The sequence below is a fragment of the Rhamphochromis sp. 'chilingali' genome, assembly GCF_963969265.1.
Source record: "Rhamphochromis sp. 'chilingali' genome assembly, chromosome: 5".
Classification (NCBI taxonomy): Eukaryota; Metazoa; Chordata; class Actinopteri; order Cichliformes; family Cichlidae; genus Rhamphochromis; species Rhamphochromis sp. 'chilingali'.
The window spans coordinates 20,995,798-21,014,859 of record NC_137932.1 but is presented as its reverse complement, the minus strand read 5'-3'; the positions used below and the strand labels follow the sequence as shown (position 1 = coordinate 21,014,859).

At 43.1% G+C, this 19,062-nt stretch overlaps 2 protein-coding genes across 11 annotated transcripts in view; one reads left to right on the top strand and one right to left on the bottom strand.

Annotated features, from left to right (window-relative positions):
* Nucleotides 1-19,062, top strand: part of LOC308397092 (uncharacterized protein) — a gene marked incomplete at both ends in the record, with an annotated part of 535,410 nt that overhangs the window by 389,831 nt on the left and 126,517 nt on the right. The window lies entirely within an intron of this gene.
* afdna (afadin, adherens junction formation factor a) overlaps nucleotides 1,224-19,062 on the bottom strand; it is a 123,105-nt gene continuing 105,266 nt past the window's right edge. For 6 of the 10 annotated variants that reach the window (XM_080882096.1, XM_080882094.1, XM_080882093.1 and 3 more), the window contains 9 exons: nucleotides 18,703-18,841; nucleotides 17,734-18,133; nucleotides 17,189-17,433; nucleotides 16,888-17,102; nucleotides 16,202-16,381; nucleotides 11,923-12,057; nucleotides 7,785-8,328; nucleotides 2,484-2,571; nucleotides 1,224-2,085 (listed from right to left, as the gene is read on the bottom strand). In XM_080882096.1, coding sequence (XP_080738222.1) covers nucleotides 1,929-2,085; nucleotides 2,484-2,571; nucleotides 7,785-8,328; nucleotides 11,923-12,057; nucleotides 16,202-16,381; nucleotides 16,888-17,102; nucleotides 17,189-17,433; nucleotides 17,734-18,133; nucleotides 18,703-18,841 — 2,103 coding nt within the window. In that variant the 3' untranslated portion in view covers nucleotides 1,224-1,928. The remainder of the gene's footprint in view (nucleotides 2,086-2,483; nucleotides 2,572-7,784; nucleotides 8,329-11,922; nucleotides 12,058-16,201; nucleotides 16,382-16,887; nucleotides 17,103-17,188; nucleotides 17,434-17,733; nucleotides 18,134-18,702; nucleotides 18,842-19,062) is intronic. The other 4 variants (XM_080882090.1, XM_080882095.1, XM_080882097.1 and 1 more) reach the window with 4 other exon arrangements.

Below are 19,062 nucleotides of genomic sequence, written 5' to 3'. Positions count from 1 at the left end.
TATCTATAAAAAGTGCTGATGTACCCAAAAAGTGACCGTATAAATACACAAATAGGCTGTGAAGGCTACATAACACCCTAACTAGTTAAGTAATAGTCTTAATTGAATTGTTTCTAACCATATGTCGATTTTAAACGCAGTGACAAAAGACCACGCTTCCAGTCCACACTGTTGAAAAATCTGTATTTATTAATGATTTACAAAAGGCTAAACATGAAACCATTTAAATGATTCAGTTCATTTTGAAACCTAAAAAGGGAGAAGTTGGTGTTGTTGCTGTGTTTGTTTGTTTGTATGTGTGGGGAGCATCTTGTAGTGTTTTTACAGGTCAGTTATTATAACAGCGTCTTTAACTTGTCATGTCTTATCAGAGGCTCCTGTTGAGAAAAAATATATAAGTCGACACACAGGATGGAGTCAAACAAACAAACAAACTGCAGGAGAGGGAGAGAGAGATACATCTGAAACATCACAAGTTTGGGGGAGGGGGTTTGAAGTGCGCTTCATTTCTACATCAGCAGTGGCGGTGAGTGAGTTTTTGAGACTGCACTTGTGTGTTGTGTTGCGTTGTGTATATTTGTACAATTGGGTCATGTTGTGAAACACCTGGCTCCCTCCGACTACAGCTGGTGTAAAAACAGAACACTTCTGTCTCTAAAGCAGAAAAAACCCACAGATTATTAATATTATTGTTATTCTTATCACCACAGAGTTCCTGAATGTAATCTCAGAACAGTTTGCAGATACATATTTAATAATAAAACAAGTCGTTGTGCAAGTTTTTCCACAAGGTTTGAAATAAATATCTGTAAAGCAAACAAGCACTTAAAGAGTAGCTGCATTTTTTTTCCTTTTTGTTATATTATTGTCAATATTAATATTACTGTGAAAACCAACATTAATCACATTGTGGGTGAACAAAACAAGTTCCTTTTTCTGACTTGAATTTAGGGCGAAAAATTCATCTCACACGACTACTCTGGTTAAAAGGAAATAAAAGTAGAAGTCAGGAAGGGGAGAAACACGTAAAAATGTGACTCTGGTGGCAGCGAAGAGGAGGGCTGTTAAATCACATTAGTTTTGCAGATTTTTTTTTTTTTTTTTTTAAAGTTTCCTGGCAGATTTCTACAGTAGTAAAAGAGTGAGTGGACCCGAGTATTTACAGTAACGTTGTGCACTTAAAAGATCCTTCCCGAAGAACCTTTTCAGAGTTTTTCTAAAACAAAATCACAGAAAAAAAAAAAGAAAAAAAAAAAAAAGATGTCCCACACCTTTTCGCTATAGAATGAAATAACAGTGTTTCCACTCGCTGAGAATTTAATTAAAAAACAAAATAAAAAAATAAAATAAAAAGGTGTGGAGCTCAACGTTGGGCGTTCCTGCTGGCAAGGAGGGATTAAAAGATTGAAAAACAACATGATACAGAAAATAGAGCATAAAATAAAACTGTAAAACTGTTCAAATTTCACTTAGCTATGAAAAAAAGAGAGAATAAACCTCTCTCTACCGCCCCCCCCAAAAAAAAATTAAAAAAAAAAAAATTTACAAACAAAAATATATCCCCTTTCTGTCATGTGATTCTCGGACTCTCACTAGATATAATTAAAACTTTTTTACAGTGCTTTATCATTATACATCTTTAACAGGTTTTAACACGAAGGGGAAGCAGATTTTTAAGCCATAAAAATCTCTTCTGCTGATATCGCTACGTCAAAAAGAAAAAAAAAGAAGAAAAAAAAAGAGTGGTCCAGTTATTCAATGATTTAAGTCAAAGCAAAAAGAGAGAGAGGGGAAAACAAACGGGCGGCGACGGTCAGTGTCAGGGGGAGCAAGCGCCGGCTCTCTCTCTCGATGTTTTTGTCCCCCAGGAGCACCTTATCACGGTGGCGTCGGCGTTAAGGTGGCGCTGGGAGGTGAAAGGCTCAGGTCTACTGCTTGGTGTTGAGCTCGTTCTCCAGCTCCATGAGTTTGCGAGAAGCCTTGACCTTGTTGGAAACCTCCTTCCCCTGAGAGAAGAGGCGCTGGCGCTCCTTGAAGGTCAGACTCTCCGGAGCATCGCTGGGGATCGAGTTCTCCTGCTCTTGACTGCAAAATTAAGATTAAAACCAGAAACTTACTAGAAGAAATAATGCAGGTTTATTATAGTTGAGTACCAACTTGACTTTTCCCTTCAAAATAAAGATGATCATTTACAAAATAAACATCCTTTTTTATTTAATGACTCAAAAATAGTAACCGAGACCATAAACTCACCAGGGGAGCGTTTACTGAGACATTAAGTCAAGGGAGAAGTAGGTGTCTTTTCTTTTTAGAGCGAGAGGAGTTGCCCCCTGCTGGTCATTAGGAATAATTCATTTTTAAAGGCACTTAAACCCAAATTATCTGTAGTTTAAGGCAAAATGGATGTAGACTGCTACAACAGAGACAACCACCCATGACTAAAAGTGGCAAAGAAAGAAAAAAATTAATAAAACAGAGCTCACCTCCTCGTCCATTTGTCTCTCGGGTCCTTGTAGACTTCTCCTGTTCCTACAACTCCTGATGAGTTTCCAGTGTACGAGTTAAATCCTGCTAGATGTTCATGAGCCACACAGCAGAAAGACAAAGAGCAGCAAGACACGAATTAGCATCGCTTATGTGCAGCTTGTGATTAACCAAAAATCATCTGCGACAGAAGCTGCTGGGAGACTGTTCGGAAGATCTCTGATATCAATTATCAGTGACGACAACTACACATAGTGAGTGCACTTGGAAATGCTTTAAGTCAAACTGAATCGACAGCAGACCAGAGACCCCGGTGACCATTACCCAGCAGCTTCTCCAGTCATTATCACTTCATTTCCCACAGACCAGCCTAAGCAGAAAGGAGGAAAGAAAAGAGAGCGAGTTGTGAGAAGCATTAGACAAAAACCTCAGATCTCATTAAACTAGAGCAGCGAGCAGAGAGAGAAACACAGCACTAAAGTAAAAAGCAGTTAAAGAGCCATTCCCAAGCAGCAACAATGGTCTGTGGAAGTGTCAGGTGGGCTCTGAGGTTGAGGTCACCGCTAAACATGTCCGAACCAATTCTGTTACTATCTAAATCCAGCAGTGCTTAAACTCGGCGTATCTTCAGAAAAATGAAGAAGGGCTCCCAAAGAAGCCAGGTGAACAAACATGAAGAGGGTGACCGCGACCTTTAACCCCAAGTGAGACGTTAGTTTTATGCATTCCTGTGTCTTTCCAAACTGTAGCAACATCAACAGCTTAACGAAGGTAAAGCTTCGTAAAACCATCGCAGGATCCGATGAGCCAGGAGTCTGAGACTTGTTTCCAGCACACAAAAATACAAGTTCCTTCCTGCTGGCTATAGAAGTGTTAATGGTTTACTTTCAATAAAGACCAAAACCGACAGTGCTGATATTAAAGCTTCAGAAGTATTTGAACTTTCTCTTTTATTTGCTTGTTTACTTCCCTTTGGTTGTTAAAAATGACCATCGCTCACTTCAGCTCCAAAACACAAAGATCCCGGGCACACTTTGATCACTGACACCCAATTACATCTTCTCTGGCCAACACGGCTGCATTGGAGCCGGACAGGAAGAAAAACAGACTTCTAATTCTGACTAAGGCTCTTTTTTTAAACACATCGGCCCAGATGTGTTGGAGCTTGCTGGCCACTTTCGGACTGGATGCTGGTGCAGATTTCCTGCTTCCTTCCTGAAGCTGTTTGCAGATCTACTGCCTCCGACTGGTGACCAACCCAGGCTTTGGTTTGTTTCTTTTTATAGAGTTAGTCAAGTTTGCTACCACATAGAGGGCAAAATATGGAATTTTTAACCATTTATCTATTAATTTTACCAAATCATAATTAACCAGAACTAATGACCAAAAGAGATACATCCGCCACTGAACAGTGGCGGATGTATCTCCCTAGCTACCTTCATTTGAGTAACTATTTGCTGTTTTGAGAAATACCTGCAAAGTGCTCCCTGGTTGGAACCCAGTGGTCCAAACGCGTATTAATCCACCACTGAAAATAGTCCCCAATGGATGAACCATTTACAGCTTTTCCTGTAACGTGCTGAAATAACTAAAGAACCCAGATACTTGTAAAAGTATCCCGTGTGACAGTGCCTGGCTGTTTTGTTTTCCCTTTTATAAATTGAGTATAAATTAGGAATTGTCTCACACCAATTGCCTGTTCAAAATAGCCGACGTGGTTTTGTTTTTCTTCTTCTTCTTTTTTTTAAAAAAGACGTTTACAAGAATACAGAATCGTTTAAAAAATGCCCATAAAGGCTGTTCTTTTCTGTTTTTAGCTGATAAAATGTTTCATTTCACTTGCTAAAACCAGCAAGCAGGAACTTGGAGAAATGTGGGATGATAAAACCTGGCAGACTCTCTTCGTGGCTCAGTATTTGGCACGTCATGCTAAGAGGAAACACTGGCTCCACATGGTAAAGAGGATTTCTTCTCTTGTGTTCTGTGTACTGGTGAGGATAGTGGTTGAATCTCACTCAGGAAAAACCCACGAGTTAGACATTAAACATCCAGTCCCAACTCTACTTGGCTGCCTTTTCAAAGAGCACAACTGCAGTCTAGATGGATGTAAGGTTTCGTGTTTCAGGATGCAAATCAAAGGTTGGTACAGTTCAGACGCAGACACAGTGATGGGGTGTGAACCCCGATAGATTCATCCAGCTGGCAGCTCCCAGGCTTTTTACTTTGGGTTTTATGGAGCCAAAAGCAAGAGGGGGTGGGGGATCTGAAGTATAGTCTGGGACGGGATCAAACCGGGTCCCACTTCAGCCCACATAAATACAAACTGGCAGAGAACAAAGCAACCACAGAGAAACAAGCCTCGTTCAAGGCCAGAAACATTCCTCTGTGCAGCCAAAAGAGATGAAAATTATACTTCTGGCACTACAATAGAAAATTCTTCACATTCACATGAAAAAAGTCATCCACTGGCCTGTGATTGATTCTCAAAGGTTATGAATGTTTTCTTTTACTCTGGCTCGGTTATCTTGGAGGCCAAAGGACGCCCGTTTAAATTGCTGTTTTGTTTCCCTGCTCTGGTACACATCTTTCTGTTTGAGCATCGCTCTCTGCGGATAACTGAACTCGTCCTTCCTCTGCAGCTTTCTCCGGTTCGTGCACCTTTGAGGCAAACTGGCATCTGTATTGTTTTTCCTGTGGTTTCAATCTTGATTACACAAAAATACCTCTAACCCAAGAAGAGGCCACACTTTATTAAAGTGAGACTCAAACCTCTAGGACCTGCCAGCTGATCAAATAACACACATCAAATACAGTTTCATATTGGCAGGGAAGCTGGAGACTCAGGTGCTGTTTGTTCACCTGAACCTGCCGCAAAGCCCTGTGGGAGTTTAGTAAATAAAGCCGCAGCGTTAGACAGCATTGAAGCTACAGCAGAGACACAGACTGACAGGCGAGATGACAGAAATGAAACAAAAGCTGATACGAGGAGGGAAAATTAGGCACTTCTGGGACAGCAAATTAAGAGAGAGTCCAAAACACAGACACGCAAAGTGGGGAAGAGCAGCAAAGAATAAATAAGGAAATAAATACAGACTGCAGCCTGGTGGAAGCTATGCACAGGCAGTAAAAAGCAATAGAAATCAAGCCGGTTACTGGGGTGAGCTGCTGGCAGCCAAAGTGCACTGTTTGCTGTGTGTTTATGCACAATGTGTTTGACTGTGAGGTGAAACGTGCAGATTTTACTCCCGAGGGAGGGGGGAGAGGGTGTTTGGGTGAGGTAGGTTGTTGGGGGTGGGGGGGTGTTAGTGGGATGATTTTGTTTAATTTAAGTGAGATTGCAGCACAGAATTCCCATGAGGTCCTGGATGTGTTTTGATCTTTAATATAAGCAGCAGCGGCGATGGAGGTGGTTTCGTGTTAAAGGTGCAGGCGGCCTCCTGGACCTCAGGTGCTGCTGAAACTCAGACTGTGCTGCAGTCAAAGCTCTGTTTGTCTATGGATGTTCAAACTGCTCAAATTGACAGCATCACAAAGGGATCGTTATGTCTACTCATCACCGAGTCATCTGTCTTTTTTCAGGCCAACACAATGCCTAGTTTAGGTACTTACTAGATTTTTGGGAACCTTACATTATGAAAAAAGTTTTTAACAGAAGATGCTAAAAACCTGATGAATCTGTGATACCAATACTATGGAAATAACTCACTACCACATATGTACTGGGGTCAAAACCTCAATTTATCAGTTGTAGGTTTTTTGACTGAGCTGCTTTTTACATGTGACAAGAAAAAAAATCCACTTTAGTCCCCAATTTGTTTTTGTTTTTTTTATTTTGGGGACTTTTTTGTTCTTTTAAACTAAAAGAGGATCAAAAACCTCATGGGTTCCTGTTCCATCAGGAGCAGAGAAGCTCTCCCTAAATCTTACCTTGCTTTATTTTTTCTCTTCAACTCTAAACTGGATCATCATTTACAAAACAATCATCTTTTATTAAGTAAATCTAATAACTGACCATAAAGTCATTAGGGAATTGCTTAGCGAGGTCATCTTCTCAGGCTAGCTTCCAAGCTGGCTTGTTTACTCGCCGCCTGCTGGTCATTGGAAAGAATGCGTGTTTAAGGCTCAGCAGGTTTCACATTTCCATCGCAGAGCCCTGCGTTTATCTTTTATACGAGCTCTATCCAAGGGATACGGAATAAATAAAATTCTGGGTGAAATTTTTGTGGGAACACAAAACTTCCAAACAGCAGCCAGCTGGCTGCAGCTCGAACTCTTTCAAACAATGAAGAAGAGATGCCCATCTTGAAATAATATCTGACATGGATAAATCCACATTTGGACTGCGTTAAAGACTATTTTAACCTCTTGATAAAAAAAAAAAAAAAAAAAAAAAGCGGCAGCCTGATCATGAACCTCTAGAATTTATGGCGCTCCGTCAGTGTGGTCAGAGTAGACTGAGCTATAGAGAAGGAAAACGAGCCGTTTAAACAGACACAGACAAAGAGGAGCTCCTTCACTCAACACACTGCTGCTGTGTGCAGTTTTTGCATGTTTATGAAATGATTCTGCTCAATTGAGTGATTGATGGGTGTGAGAAGCCAATGGTGTGTCTCCTTCCCTTTAAAGCCAACACCGCTAAGCAGAGCCACGGGGCAGGACAGGGGGGGCGGGGGAGGACGGGCAGGCAGGCAGGCAGACTGACGGCTGGCCTTTACCCCCGCCCCCCAACCCAAATTCCCAAGCAGCAACCAACCAGACACAAAGGAGGCGGCGAGCGACAACACCAACAGTACTATGATTGGCTCTGATGGGTCTCAATCTGCAGCAAAAAGTGGTGGCGTGATTATCGATTGCTTTTTTCTGTTCACTAGTGCTGATCGAAGGGGGAGGGGAGGGTGATTGGAGGAAGATGAGGACGGAGGGCGGGGGGGAAAAAAAAATTACTGGGGGACAAGAGGTGTTCAAATAAACCTACAATGAAAAATATGAAACAAACAGAACCTGATTTGCTTGAGGAGGAAGAGAGGGGGGGGGCAAATTTCTACATATAAAAACTAACAGTGATGAATCGACGACAAAAAAAAGGAAAAAACAAATAAATTTGGACAAACATGTAAAAGAGGGAAAAAGTAGACGGTGGAAGTGAAAGGGCACCTCTCTACTGAAAACAAGATAAACCAAGAAGAAAGTAGCACTAAACCATAAAGGAGTGGGTAGAAAATGAAGATGAGTGAGTGAGAGGGAGGGGCGGGCGCTTTAGAGGGCGCTGTGGCGAGCCTGACTCCTCTCTCCAGTTCTACCTTTATAGCCTCCTGGGGGCATGGAGCTCGGTTTGGCAGGAAGGGGGGGGGCTGTACTGTTGGAGTTGTTGACTGGCGGCTGGAACGAGCCAGACAGGAAGATGCCGTCAGAAAGAGGTCGGGGCTTGCGCGCAGTGGGCGGCGGCTGAGGCTTGCTGTGATTAGGCGAGGCGGTGGCCGGGAGGTCGCCGTACGACTTCCGGGTCGCCGACAGCTTCACCTGACCTGATTGGCCGCCGCCGCCACTCCCTGCTTTGGTGGCGTCCTCCTCGTCTTCGTCATCGCCCGTGTAGGTGACAAACTTGGCGGTGTAGAGCATGTCGGGGGAGGTGACCTGGGTTTTGAGGTAGGAGGTGTTTCTCTGTGGTGGGGGTGGGGGGGTGTTAGTAGGGTTTTGGGGGGCGAGGGGTTGGTAATCCCGTGGAAGCGGGGGCCGATACAGACCGGCCGGCTCGTCAGGCGTCAGCAGCTTTCTCTCCGCCTCCTCGTGCTGCCGGCGCCGCTCGGCCTCCAGGCGAGCGTAGTACTCCTCCTCCTGTCTCCTCTAGGGGAGGGACAACCTGTTAGTAAGCGCCGCTCTCAATGGCTCACACCTAACACTAATCAGCTACGTGGGAAACTACTCAAAGAGCTGCACTACTCTGCTTCTGCACAAGCAGCGCTCCACCAGTCTGATGAGACTCCCACCCAAACTCCAACTGAACCTGAACTACAGCCGCGTGTAAGAACCGCAAAGTGCGCCAAAACTAAACCGTACCAGCAGGTCAGGGGCATCGTTTCATAAGGTGTTCCAGCTGCATCTTGATGAATGACTCAGAAATACTGATGACATGTTTGAGGTGTAACAATTCTGAATCCTAGAACAAAAATGAAGCATCCCTGATTTAAGATCATCCACGGGACGAAAGAACTGGAAAATCAATAGGAAAAAAAGTGGCTCAAAAGTGGAAGTATGAGCTAAACTGATATTAAGAAGTGGGGGCAGAGCTCAGTTGCATAAAGGTACTGCCTCACACTTCAGTGCGTCCTCTGAGATTTAAAAAAAGTTTTATTAATAAACAACTATAACATTTATTTTCTCCTGTGTTTCTTATTAAAACAAATATACAAAAAATACCTTAAATTTAAAGTCATATAAACGATTTTTAAATCATCTTATTAGGTTTCAGAAAGATAAAAAATAAAATAAAATCAGGGACCAACTTCAAGGCTGATGCCCCTGTGCTGGTCTCAATTCTGCTGGTTTCCTGTGTCTGTGAGTGTACACTGATGCAGCTCGGCGCTCTTGAACGTCACGCCTGATGCATATGTTGCTCCACATCACTGCGAAAATCTAATATCGTGGGTTTTTTTTAATGCTGTCCATCAACCAAACTTGGGAAATCTCCTCCGACTGGTCTATGAAATCCGCTAACTTGACACAACGCTAAAAGAATCCAGCTTACCGCCGTCTCCTCTTCCCTCATCACTCTGTTTGTGTATGTGTGCTGGGTGTCCATGTGTGCTCGGTTTTCTGTGTGGCCCGGGTTTGTATTTTACGGTTTGTGGGTAGGTTTTTAAGTTTCCAGCCCACCCTGTCTCCAGTGGCTGAGCTCCAAAATCTACACTAGGGGGTGGGAGGCCTGTGATGAAGCTTCACTGGTGAATGTGTTTAGATTTTGAGGTTTGGAGCGTGACCAGCCGCTCCGGGGTCACTCAATCTGGATGCTTCTTGTATCAGATTATCTTCACATTTTTTGGTCCGTTTCATGTGTTGAAGGCCTGCCAGGAGGAGGCTGAGGGGAGGGCTGAGTGTAGTTGTGATTGTACATGTCTTCAGAGAGACCATGCGCTGCTGTGGGTGTATCCGAGCCGCTATGGCCAGGTTCAGCCAGCCCAGTGGGAATCTGAAGAAACTGGGAGGGATTAGTGGATGTGTGGGGTTTGAATGAGTGAGCGGCTGGGTTTCTGAATATGTACAGTATGGATGGCTGAGGGCGGGTATGAGGCAGGTGGGCCGACAGACCTCTGCGGTGCGTGTGTGTGTGTGTGTGCATGATGTGGGTATAAAGCATGTGGTTTTTGGGAAAAGTTGGAGGAGGGTGGGCAGCATTCCCCTAAACATAGTTTCCAAAGCAATGCTGGATGAAATGACAACAAAAAATAAAATTAAAAACCTCACAAAAAATAAATGAATCAAAACTGCTTCCCCAAAATAACTGAAACTTCCTGACGCACACTGACGATAACAACAACAACATGATGGGAGTCCCATGCTTCAGGTGGGTGGAGGCACGTAACATGACACAGCAACACATCACATAGGGTGGGGGGGGGTGCACAGGATGAGGACATGCAACTGGACAACTTCATAATAAACATCAGAACAATCATAACAGCCTAAAAACAGTTTATTTATCTTAGAAACACCTAAATATTCTCCTAATTAACATTTAATCAAATCCCTGAGATTTCTGGGATGCCTAAAGTTGAAATTGAACGGTAAAATCTGAATAAATATGCATGTTATTTTTAAACAACCAGTGGTCTTATGGGTGGTTTGCAGCTCACCGGACAAATGGACCGCGCTAACGGTATCACAGTGAAATCAGCGGGCACGACACAAAGATAAAAAACAATGAGCATGTTTGATTAAACACGCACGACACATGTGGGTGGGTGAATGCTGCACCAAACCACTGGTCATTTAAAAATACAGCACATGTATTACATTTCATCTCTCATATTAACCTGAGTTACTAAGTGACATTGAAGACTAAGCCAACAAAGGCATGAAAGTAAAAGCTTTGGGAAGTTTTCAGACTCATTCATCTGCTGCACATTTTACCGTTACAGTGAAGATTTAGTTTAAAACAAAGCAAAGGTGCTTTTTTGGCAATTAATCCCACATTAAGTGTCCCATCTTGTCATCCATTCATTCGTTGCTTTTTTTTTTTTCCTTCTTGTATGTTCACGTATTACTAGTACTCTGAGACAGAGCTCACCTCACACTCTCGCTAACCCTGACCGCCAGTGAGAGGAAGCCCTTGTCCGCCGCTTGAATCCACGATCTCATTCTTTCAATCACTACCCGGAGCTCGTGGCGGCAGGTGAGGGTTGTAAAATGACAGCTGCATTTCTCGCTCTGCTCTCTATTTCCCACAACAGCTTAAGTAACTAAAAATCTCTTGCTTACAGAGGAAAACAGTTTGCTAAAGGCCCACCAAACTGAGGCTAGATACAAAGGATTAATATATAAATAACTATAGTTTAACTTTATAGTAGGACTGATAAAATCCTATTATCTGCAATTTTAATTGCATTTATTAGACAGTTAAGAGTGCACCAGGTAAAAGGGTCTGAATTCTTCCAAAGCATCTTCACATTCAGGGGTTAGACCGATGTGATGGGTTGGTATAGTTTAAAATCTCTATGAAATCAAGGTGTGAATGTACAAAGAATATAAAACGTAATTTCTTTTTACCAAAGTGCAGGCTAAATATGCAAACGAACTGAATTGTAAACACAGTGGCTACATTTTAGCTTACATTGACAACCTAGAGAAAAAGCCTTTTTCAGTAGGACTAAAAATGTAGTCCTTTGCATCATCTGTGCTGTAAACACTGTTATCTGGTAACAGGGGAAACAGTTTGCCAGTATATCTAAAAGTTTAGCACCTTTAAGTATAATCCAACAATCTGAATTAAAATTACATTAAATCTTATCAAATGCCAATATTTTGGTTCTTAACGGGAATTTTTGATGTTTAATGAGGATTTTTAAGGACCTTCTTTCTCTTATCATGCTAATAGCTCCTTGTTAGCATCGCGTACTTTGGTTTTATTGTGTATTAGCAGCTGGCTGTTGCACCCTAACAGGGGAAAAAAAAAAATTTAAGACAAGAGAAAGCTGCATAATTTTGTAGATTTGGATATAATGTAATTACTGTTCAAATATCGGTCCAACCCCTGTGTGTGTGTGTGTGTGTGTGTGTGTGTGTGTGTGTGTGTGTGTGTGTGTGTGTGTGTGTGTGTGTGTGTGTGTAAACCTAATCTGTGCTACACCTGAAGCTCTGACTCAGTAATACTTTAATAAAGGCACAAAGCATTAATTTTAATCAGGTCAGAACTCCAGCGGTTTCAAGGACAGACACACCGACCTTCTCCTCGGCCTCTCGCTTGGCTCTCTCCTCCTCCCTCCACCTCCTCTCCTCCTCCTGCTTCGCCCGCTCCTCTGCCTCCCGCTTACGAATCTCCTCCAGCTGCTGCTTACGCCGCCGCTCCTCATCCTGCAACTGGTCACACACACCCGCGGGGAACATGCCGCAAGGCACGCATGCAAATGAGGAAAGAAATTAGTACGCGTGGCATTCACAGACACATAATCTGAGCACATTTTCTTTTGGATTTGTTCAACTGCACTAATATGTTTGTGTACAAATGTGAGGTAGAACTGCATTTGTCTCACAGGACTGCTCCTGGGGGGAGGAGCTGTGTGCACTGCAAACACACAGCACAGGCAGAAAGAAACAGACACGCACGCACGCACACACTGCTAAACATGCACACACCGACATGCAGCGACAACGACAACAGCAGCAGCAGTAACAACAACCGGAAAAGGGCAGAGCGAAAAGCAAAGACAGCCCCTCCTTTGGCTACTTAAGGTGTACTTGATTTCGTTTACAGATCATTAAATGTCCCACTGAGCAGCAGAGGAATAATAAATCAAGCGTACCTGAAGTAACTGCAAGCTTAATGGGCTGCAGCAGAAATATTCCGAAAACCATCCCGACAAACCAAGTGCAGCATGGCGACAAACGAAACAAACACACCCATTCTAGGGCTGGATGGTGGTTAAAGGGTCAGTTTAACCAAACGTTCGCGGTGGTATCTGTCCACAAAGAAGCTCCAATAAGGCTCCCCGTTTGCTCCTTTTCTAATTCTTATGCAGGATATATTGTTTTGCTTGAGTCGTTTCAATTTGTTTATTGAGTGAATTTTATATATTTTTAATTTCTTACAATTACTATTTTGGCTACACTTTTCTTTGTCTTTATATTTCCATTAAAAAAAAGTTGTATTTACACTGTAAAGGTTTTCCAGTAGATTTGAAGGCAATGCAGTCTTCCTTCTTTATTTTTGTTATTTGTTAATATTTACCACTATTGCATTAGGGTAAATATGGTAACTACATCATTCTAGGTCATGGTCAGGTCAATGCTATGACCCTGGTTAAATAAAACTAAATCTGTCTATCAATCATTTAACCACAAAGTGATGTTCTGAAGCTGTAGTGTCTAAAAATGTCTGGAACCTGCAATATAGATAATTGCCAGTAGGGGGCAAGAACTTTCCTGCAAAAACAATTGTATAGAAGTCTACGAGAAATTGACCCTACTTTTGTTTCTTCTTTTACCCAATTAAACACTTTCCTGATGAGTTTGTGGTCTCAATCATTAGCCTTAATGCTTGATTAGTACAAAATGTGTTTATTTTGTATACTAGGATCTAGTTTTAGAGTAAAAACTCTTGTTGTTAGCTTATTAGTCCTAACTCCATGTCCAAATATGAGTTGGACATTGAGTGTTTTTAAGCAAAAATGATGATCTAAAGCACAGCTGTTGAACTCCAGGCCTCAAGGGCCGGTGTCCTGCAGGTTTTAGATGTGTCCTTGATCCATCACAGCTGATTTAAATGGCTAAATGACCTCCTCAACATGTCTGGAAGTTCTCCAGAGGCCTGGTAATAAACTAATCATTTGATTCAGGTGTGTTGACCCAGGGTGAGATCTAAAACCTGCAGGACACCGGCCCTCGAGACCTGGAGTTCGACTCTCCTAAAGGTTTCAAAATTGTACTTCACAAACTAATGGATCTGAGTCTCTGGGTGGCCAAGTCCATCTCTTATGTACATTTAATCAAGTAAAGCAAGAATTAGCTAATCTAATAACTTGGTTGAACAGACCCTATACAGAGAAGACAAAGAGGCTCAGCAGGTCACACACAAATGGATGGATGGGTAGACAGACGGATGGATTCATGACCACCACGACAACATGATGTGGCCCTTCGCAGGCAGCGCAGGGGGCTCGCAGGACTGTCATGCATTGGTCTCGACCCAGATGCCCCCCATGATGCATTCAGCCATGCAGGCGCCACCTCAATATGTACTCAAAACATCACTGCTGAAAAGAATCACACCAACCGCAGCTCTGCTAATCTGAAAGCATGGACAGGTTTGGTTTGCAGTTATCAAACACCAATATTTAAGCAGCAGCTTCGTTCACCGTCCCCCAGCAGGTGTTTTGAGTTGACAAAGAGATGGACAGCTTCCCCAGCCAAACAACATCAAGCATCCTAGGACCAACTGCTCGTTAGCTAATCATGGCCCAGTCCCGTCTACCACCACGACCCCCGATGAAACGACAACAGCAAGCCCAGATGGGTAGGGAGAGACACGGGCAGGTGGGAAGCCCAGACAGGAAACAGGAAGTGATGTAAGGGCAGGGAGAAGATACTCGTCATTAACAGGATGAACATACCAAGTCTAGAACAGAGATAGCTGGGACAGCAGTCTGCTGCTGAAGAGGAAGAAGAAGAAGAGAATAGAGAGTGAGAGAGGGAGGGGAGATAGTTGGAGGAGGAAATACCCAAATACTGAAAAGGAAGGTGAGGAGGAGTTAAGACTAGATTAGAAAATCGAGGGAGGAACTAAAGAGTAAAACAGAGATAAGAGAAGAGCAGGGGAGGACATAGAATAAAGTGAAAACATGGTTTGGTCTTATTACTCTGTTGATGAGAAGCTTTTAAATCTAAAAACTACAGAGCTACATCTTTAACGTTGAGCTCATCGTCCCATATTTTTCTCTTCAACTTTATCAATGAAGCTTTGGTAAAGTAAAATAGTCCAAGAAGTTTTTACTTCTTAGAGAAAGTTGTAATTTTGTGGTATTATCCATTTACGGTAAGCTAACTAAATGTCCACTTTTAGTCATGAAGACCTAAACTAGACCCTGTTTACACTTAGCTTAAAAATACATTATGAACAATCTAACACAGGTGTAAAAGACCACCGAGGAGCACTACCAAACCTTCCTGGTGGTCTGGGACCCACTTCAGAACATACCTGTGGTAGTGTACATACTAATGCACACGAGGGGAAAAAAGTCAAACAAACCTCACTCAAACAACCACAAAGAGACACAATTATCCTAAATCAGCAATAACTCCTCACTGCAGTGATGCACATTAGATGACTGGACAGCATTTAAATGGATTATTTTATGTTAGTAATACTGTCACAATAACCTCTAACCACGTTATCCAATGTTTTACCTTTTGCGCACTTTATCCAGTTCAGTACTTGGGAACAGTACTCATAGACAGTAAAAAAGACTTTATCTGTGCCCCCATTATAAATTACTTTGACCAACCACTGTGAACAGCTGGAAACGCCTGCACATTTCTATTAGTGTCTGAAATATGTTTCTGGTGTATATGAGCCTAAATTCCCTTCCTAAGCAGCCAAAAGTCCCAGATTTTAAAACCAAGTGTATACCAGTCTTCAAGATGAATAAAGTAGTTCAACAAAGAAAAAGAACGCAGCAAACCAAAGACATAAAAAAATAAAATAATTCACACAGTCAACCAAACTCTGAGATTCATCCACAGCTACTAAAGACACCCACGTTCCGCATCCTAAAATATCCAGTCAAAGTCTGGTAAAAGTCAGCTACAAAACAGTTACCTTCACTACAGAGCTACTGGGAGGAACACACAGCAGATCTACACACGACCCGGATGAATGCACAACTGATGTGTCTGAACCTAGAAAAGCACTTTCCTCCTGAGGTTTCGACACACACTCAGGCTCGTGCTGGATGACTCGGTGAATTCAAACACCCAGCATCGTCTTCACCTTAAAAATACTGGATATTTGATATCCATTGTAGTGCAAGACCTGTGCTTAAATAATCAAAAGGCTGCACATGTGCAGCGTTTGCTCAAATAAAAGTCACATCCACGAGATGTGAAAGCAGCTTTAACGACACTGCTGCCGCCTGCCCTCCCATCCACCCCTCCAGCCAATCAGATTTAAGCAGCTCAGCATGGCAAAGCGATGATAGAAGCATGTTGCAGATGCACATTGCAGGACATTCATAGTGGGAGCCATTTTCCCTTCTAGCATTTGAAAGGCGGTTCTGTTTTCCCCCCCATCAGCCCGATTTCCTGCGGCTCGCCCTGAACTCTGAGCTGATGGGTAGTAATGCTCGAAAAACAGAAGTCAGAAAGTTTGATTTCTGCCAAAGCAGCCTTTGCACATGATACGATTTCGACTCCCTCCTTTTCTTTTTGTTAAGAAAAAAAAAAAGCACCTTCCCTACTTCCTTCAAATGAACTCATTTTTCCCCCTCAGTCATTTCCTTCCATTTCTTACCCTGGCTCTCTTCTCGGCCTCCAGCCTCTGCATGATCATCACGGTGTCCACGTCTTCATCATCCTCCTCGTCCTCCTCGTCGTCGCTCTGCTTGGACTCCTGCAGTCGTTTCTGGAACTGCCACTCCAGCATCAATTTCCTGAGGCGGTCGTTTTCTTCCGCTGTTCGCTCGGGCTTTGCCTGCAAAACAAAATGATGTTTAGAAACTGAAGTCGTCTTACCGGAATAAGCCACAAGGTCATCTAAGTATCAGAACGGGGCACCGGCCAGTAGCTTTTACAGAAATCCAGCTTTATGTCTTTGGTTAAACCCTGCTCTATCCACGCATAGATGCAGGAGTGGAAAGAGTGTGAGATATATTACCTCTCTAATAATCATATCTTTTATACTTTTGTGTGATGCAACATTTACACCCTGCACCTACCACTTGATATCAATATCTGGTGAACCATTTCTAACAATATCTGACCTAATTACTTTCTTTTGAATGATCTTTACTGGTTTTTACCATTAAATATTTCCTACTTGAGGCAAGAAGATAAAATAACAGTTTGCATAGCAGTTTTGATCATACTCTTCCACAATATCCTCATAATGTCAAGTCGATCACATTAACTCTGCTACTTCCTTCTAAAACATGATCTCTGATTTCAAATCACTCCTCCCACTGTTGTGAACAAAAGTACCTGCAGCTCCTGGATTTCCTTGTCCAGCAGATCCACGATGTGAAGCTGCTGCTGTTTTTCGGCCTTCTCTCGGGCATCTCTCTTCCAAGGATCTGGAGACAGACTGTCGCTGGACGTCAGCTCCTCCTTGCTGATTGTGATGTACTGCAGGTCTCGCCTCTCGATGGTTCGCGGCTGCTGCTGTGGAAGCAGCTCCCTGATCACTGTGTCCATGCCTGCAGGCATATTGAATACTAGTTATTACAGAGACAAGACTGGTTTATTTGTTTAAACAAGAAGTAACTAATACATTTCTTGTTACCAGCAGGGTTGGAGGCACTAGCAGGAGGAGGTACAGCAGACCGCGGCAGACTGGCCAGCTTCTCTGGTCTGGGTGGAGGAGGCTGAGGCTGTGGGGGGTGGTAAGGCTGAGGTGGAGCCATGGAGGCCACAGGGGGCTGGTGGTGAGGAGGAGGCATGGCTCCTCCGTTGTGAGGCTGGACGGGCATGACAGGGTTGGCCCGGATCTGACCCAACTTCCTCTCCTGCTCCCTCCTCTTCCTATCCCTGGAAATGCATCAATATCATCATCATTAATACTCAAAATCAGATGCATAAATGTAGCAGTATGACATCACCTTGTTTTGTTTTTTTAATTGAAAAATGGGAATCCTGTACTAATACGTTTTTGCTTTTAGAGAAAGTGCCATTTAAAAGGGTGACTTGGCCAAGGTCTTAAAATGCAACAAGCATAAATGCTTGTCTACATCTTCCCTCAGAAATAATAAATAGCAAGCCGGATATAGTAAATAGTAAATAACAAAGATGCTTTTTTTGCTAACATTTCAATAAACAAAACAAGCCCACCTCTCTTCCTCAAGCCGAGCCTTCTCCTTCTCATACCAGCGCTGCTGCTCCTCTCTCTTCTTGCGGTCAGCAGCTTGCTGAGCCGTTACTGGGTTGATAGCAGCTGGAGGGGGCGGAAGCGGTAGGTCCGGCTGTGGGTCGTAGGGTTCGGGGTAAGCTGCTGGAGGTGGAGGAGGAGGAGGGGGCAGGTCAGACCGAGACGGCGGCTGTGCCGAATGCGGTGGCACGGTGTGAGGGGCGTTGGGCGTCTTCCATCTGCCCGGGCCGGTCTTCTGGTTTTGGGTCTTGTTCGAAGAAGAGGAGGACGCGGAGAAGTTGAGATGCTCCTGGCTTGATGTTGATGACTCCAGGGAGGAGGACACCTGCGGCTGTGGAGCCCAGTGGTCGGGCCCTACCAGACCTGCAGACACAAAGAAACACATGGTCACCTGCTTGACCAGGGACACCAACTGCACAGTGGTTTCTAAGCCTTTAAACCTCCATGAAAAACCAGTATCAGTACCTCTGAACCTTCTTAGCCTAAAAATGAATTTTATCACTAATGTTGGCACAATACTTTAGTACTAATCAGCTTTCTGAAGAAAGATGGAGGCTTGGTGATGGTAAAACTACAGAGTGTTTTTCCTGGGCATCTGCAGTCCAAAACATTAGATTTTTATATTTATTTTTAAAGTGAAATAACTTACAACTTAGTTATTATTTTTGTTGTTGTTTTCATCTGATGAATGTCAGAAATGACAGCATGTCTGATTTGCTATGCTTTAGCAAATTGTCTTTGCTCTGGTCCTTGAATTTAATATCATGATTTGTGTGTTTTATGTAATCGTGAAGGATAATCAACTTTTAAGGGACATTTGGATGCTGACTTTAAGATGCTGTATAATCTGGTAGTGAACACACTAACAGGTGCTGCGGTCCTTTTTCTGTCATCCTCTCTGATCCGATCTGAAGTCAGGTTTTCCTTCTTACCTCCAGGTGGACCTCTCTGGTATTCGAGATCTCTGTGTGGGTAGTCCAGGTCCCGGTGCTGGTAGTGTGGCTGCATTCGCTCATCTGGCCTCATGCCTCCTGGTGGTGGATACAAGTCCTCCTGAGAGTGATTAATCCGCTGCAAAGCAATCAAAACATTAAATATTAGATGAGGAAAAGTATGCGTTATAAAAGGAGAGAGGAGGGGTGGTTGGAAACACAAATAATCAATATCACCTCAATCAGCTACTTATTACATTCCCAAGTTTACCTTAGAGGTTATTATGTAGGCTCTAGTTTGTCTGTTTTATTATGTTATCTTAAATTGTATTTCTAATGTTTAAATATGTTTTTCAATCC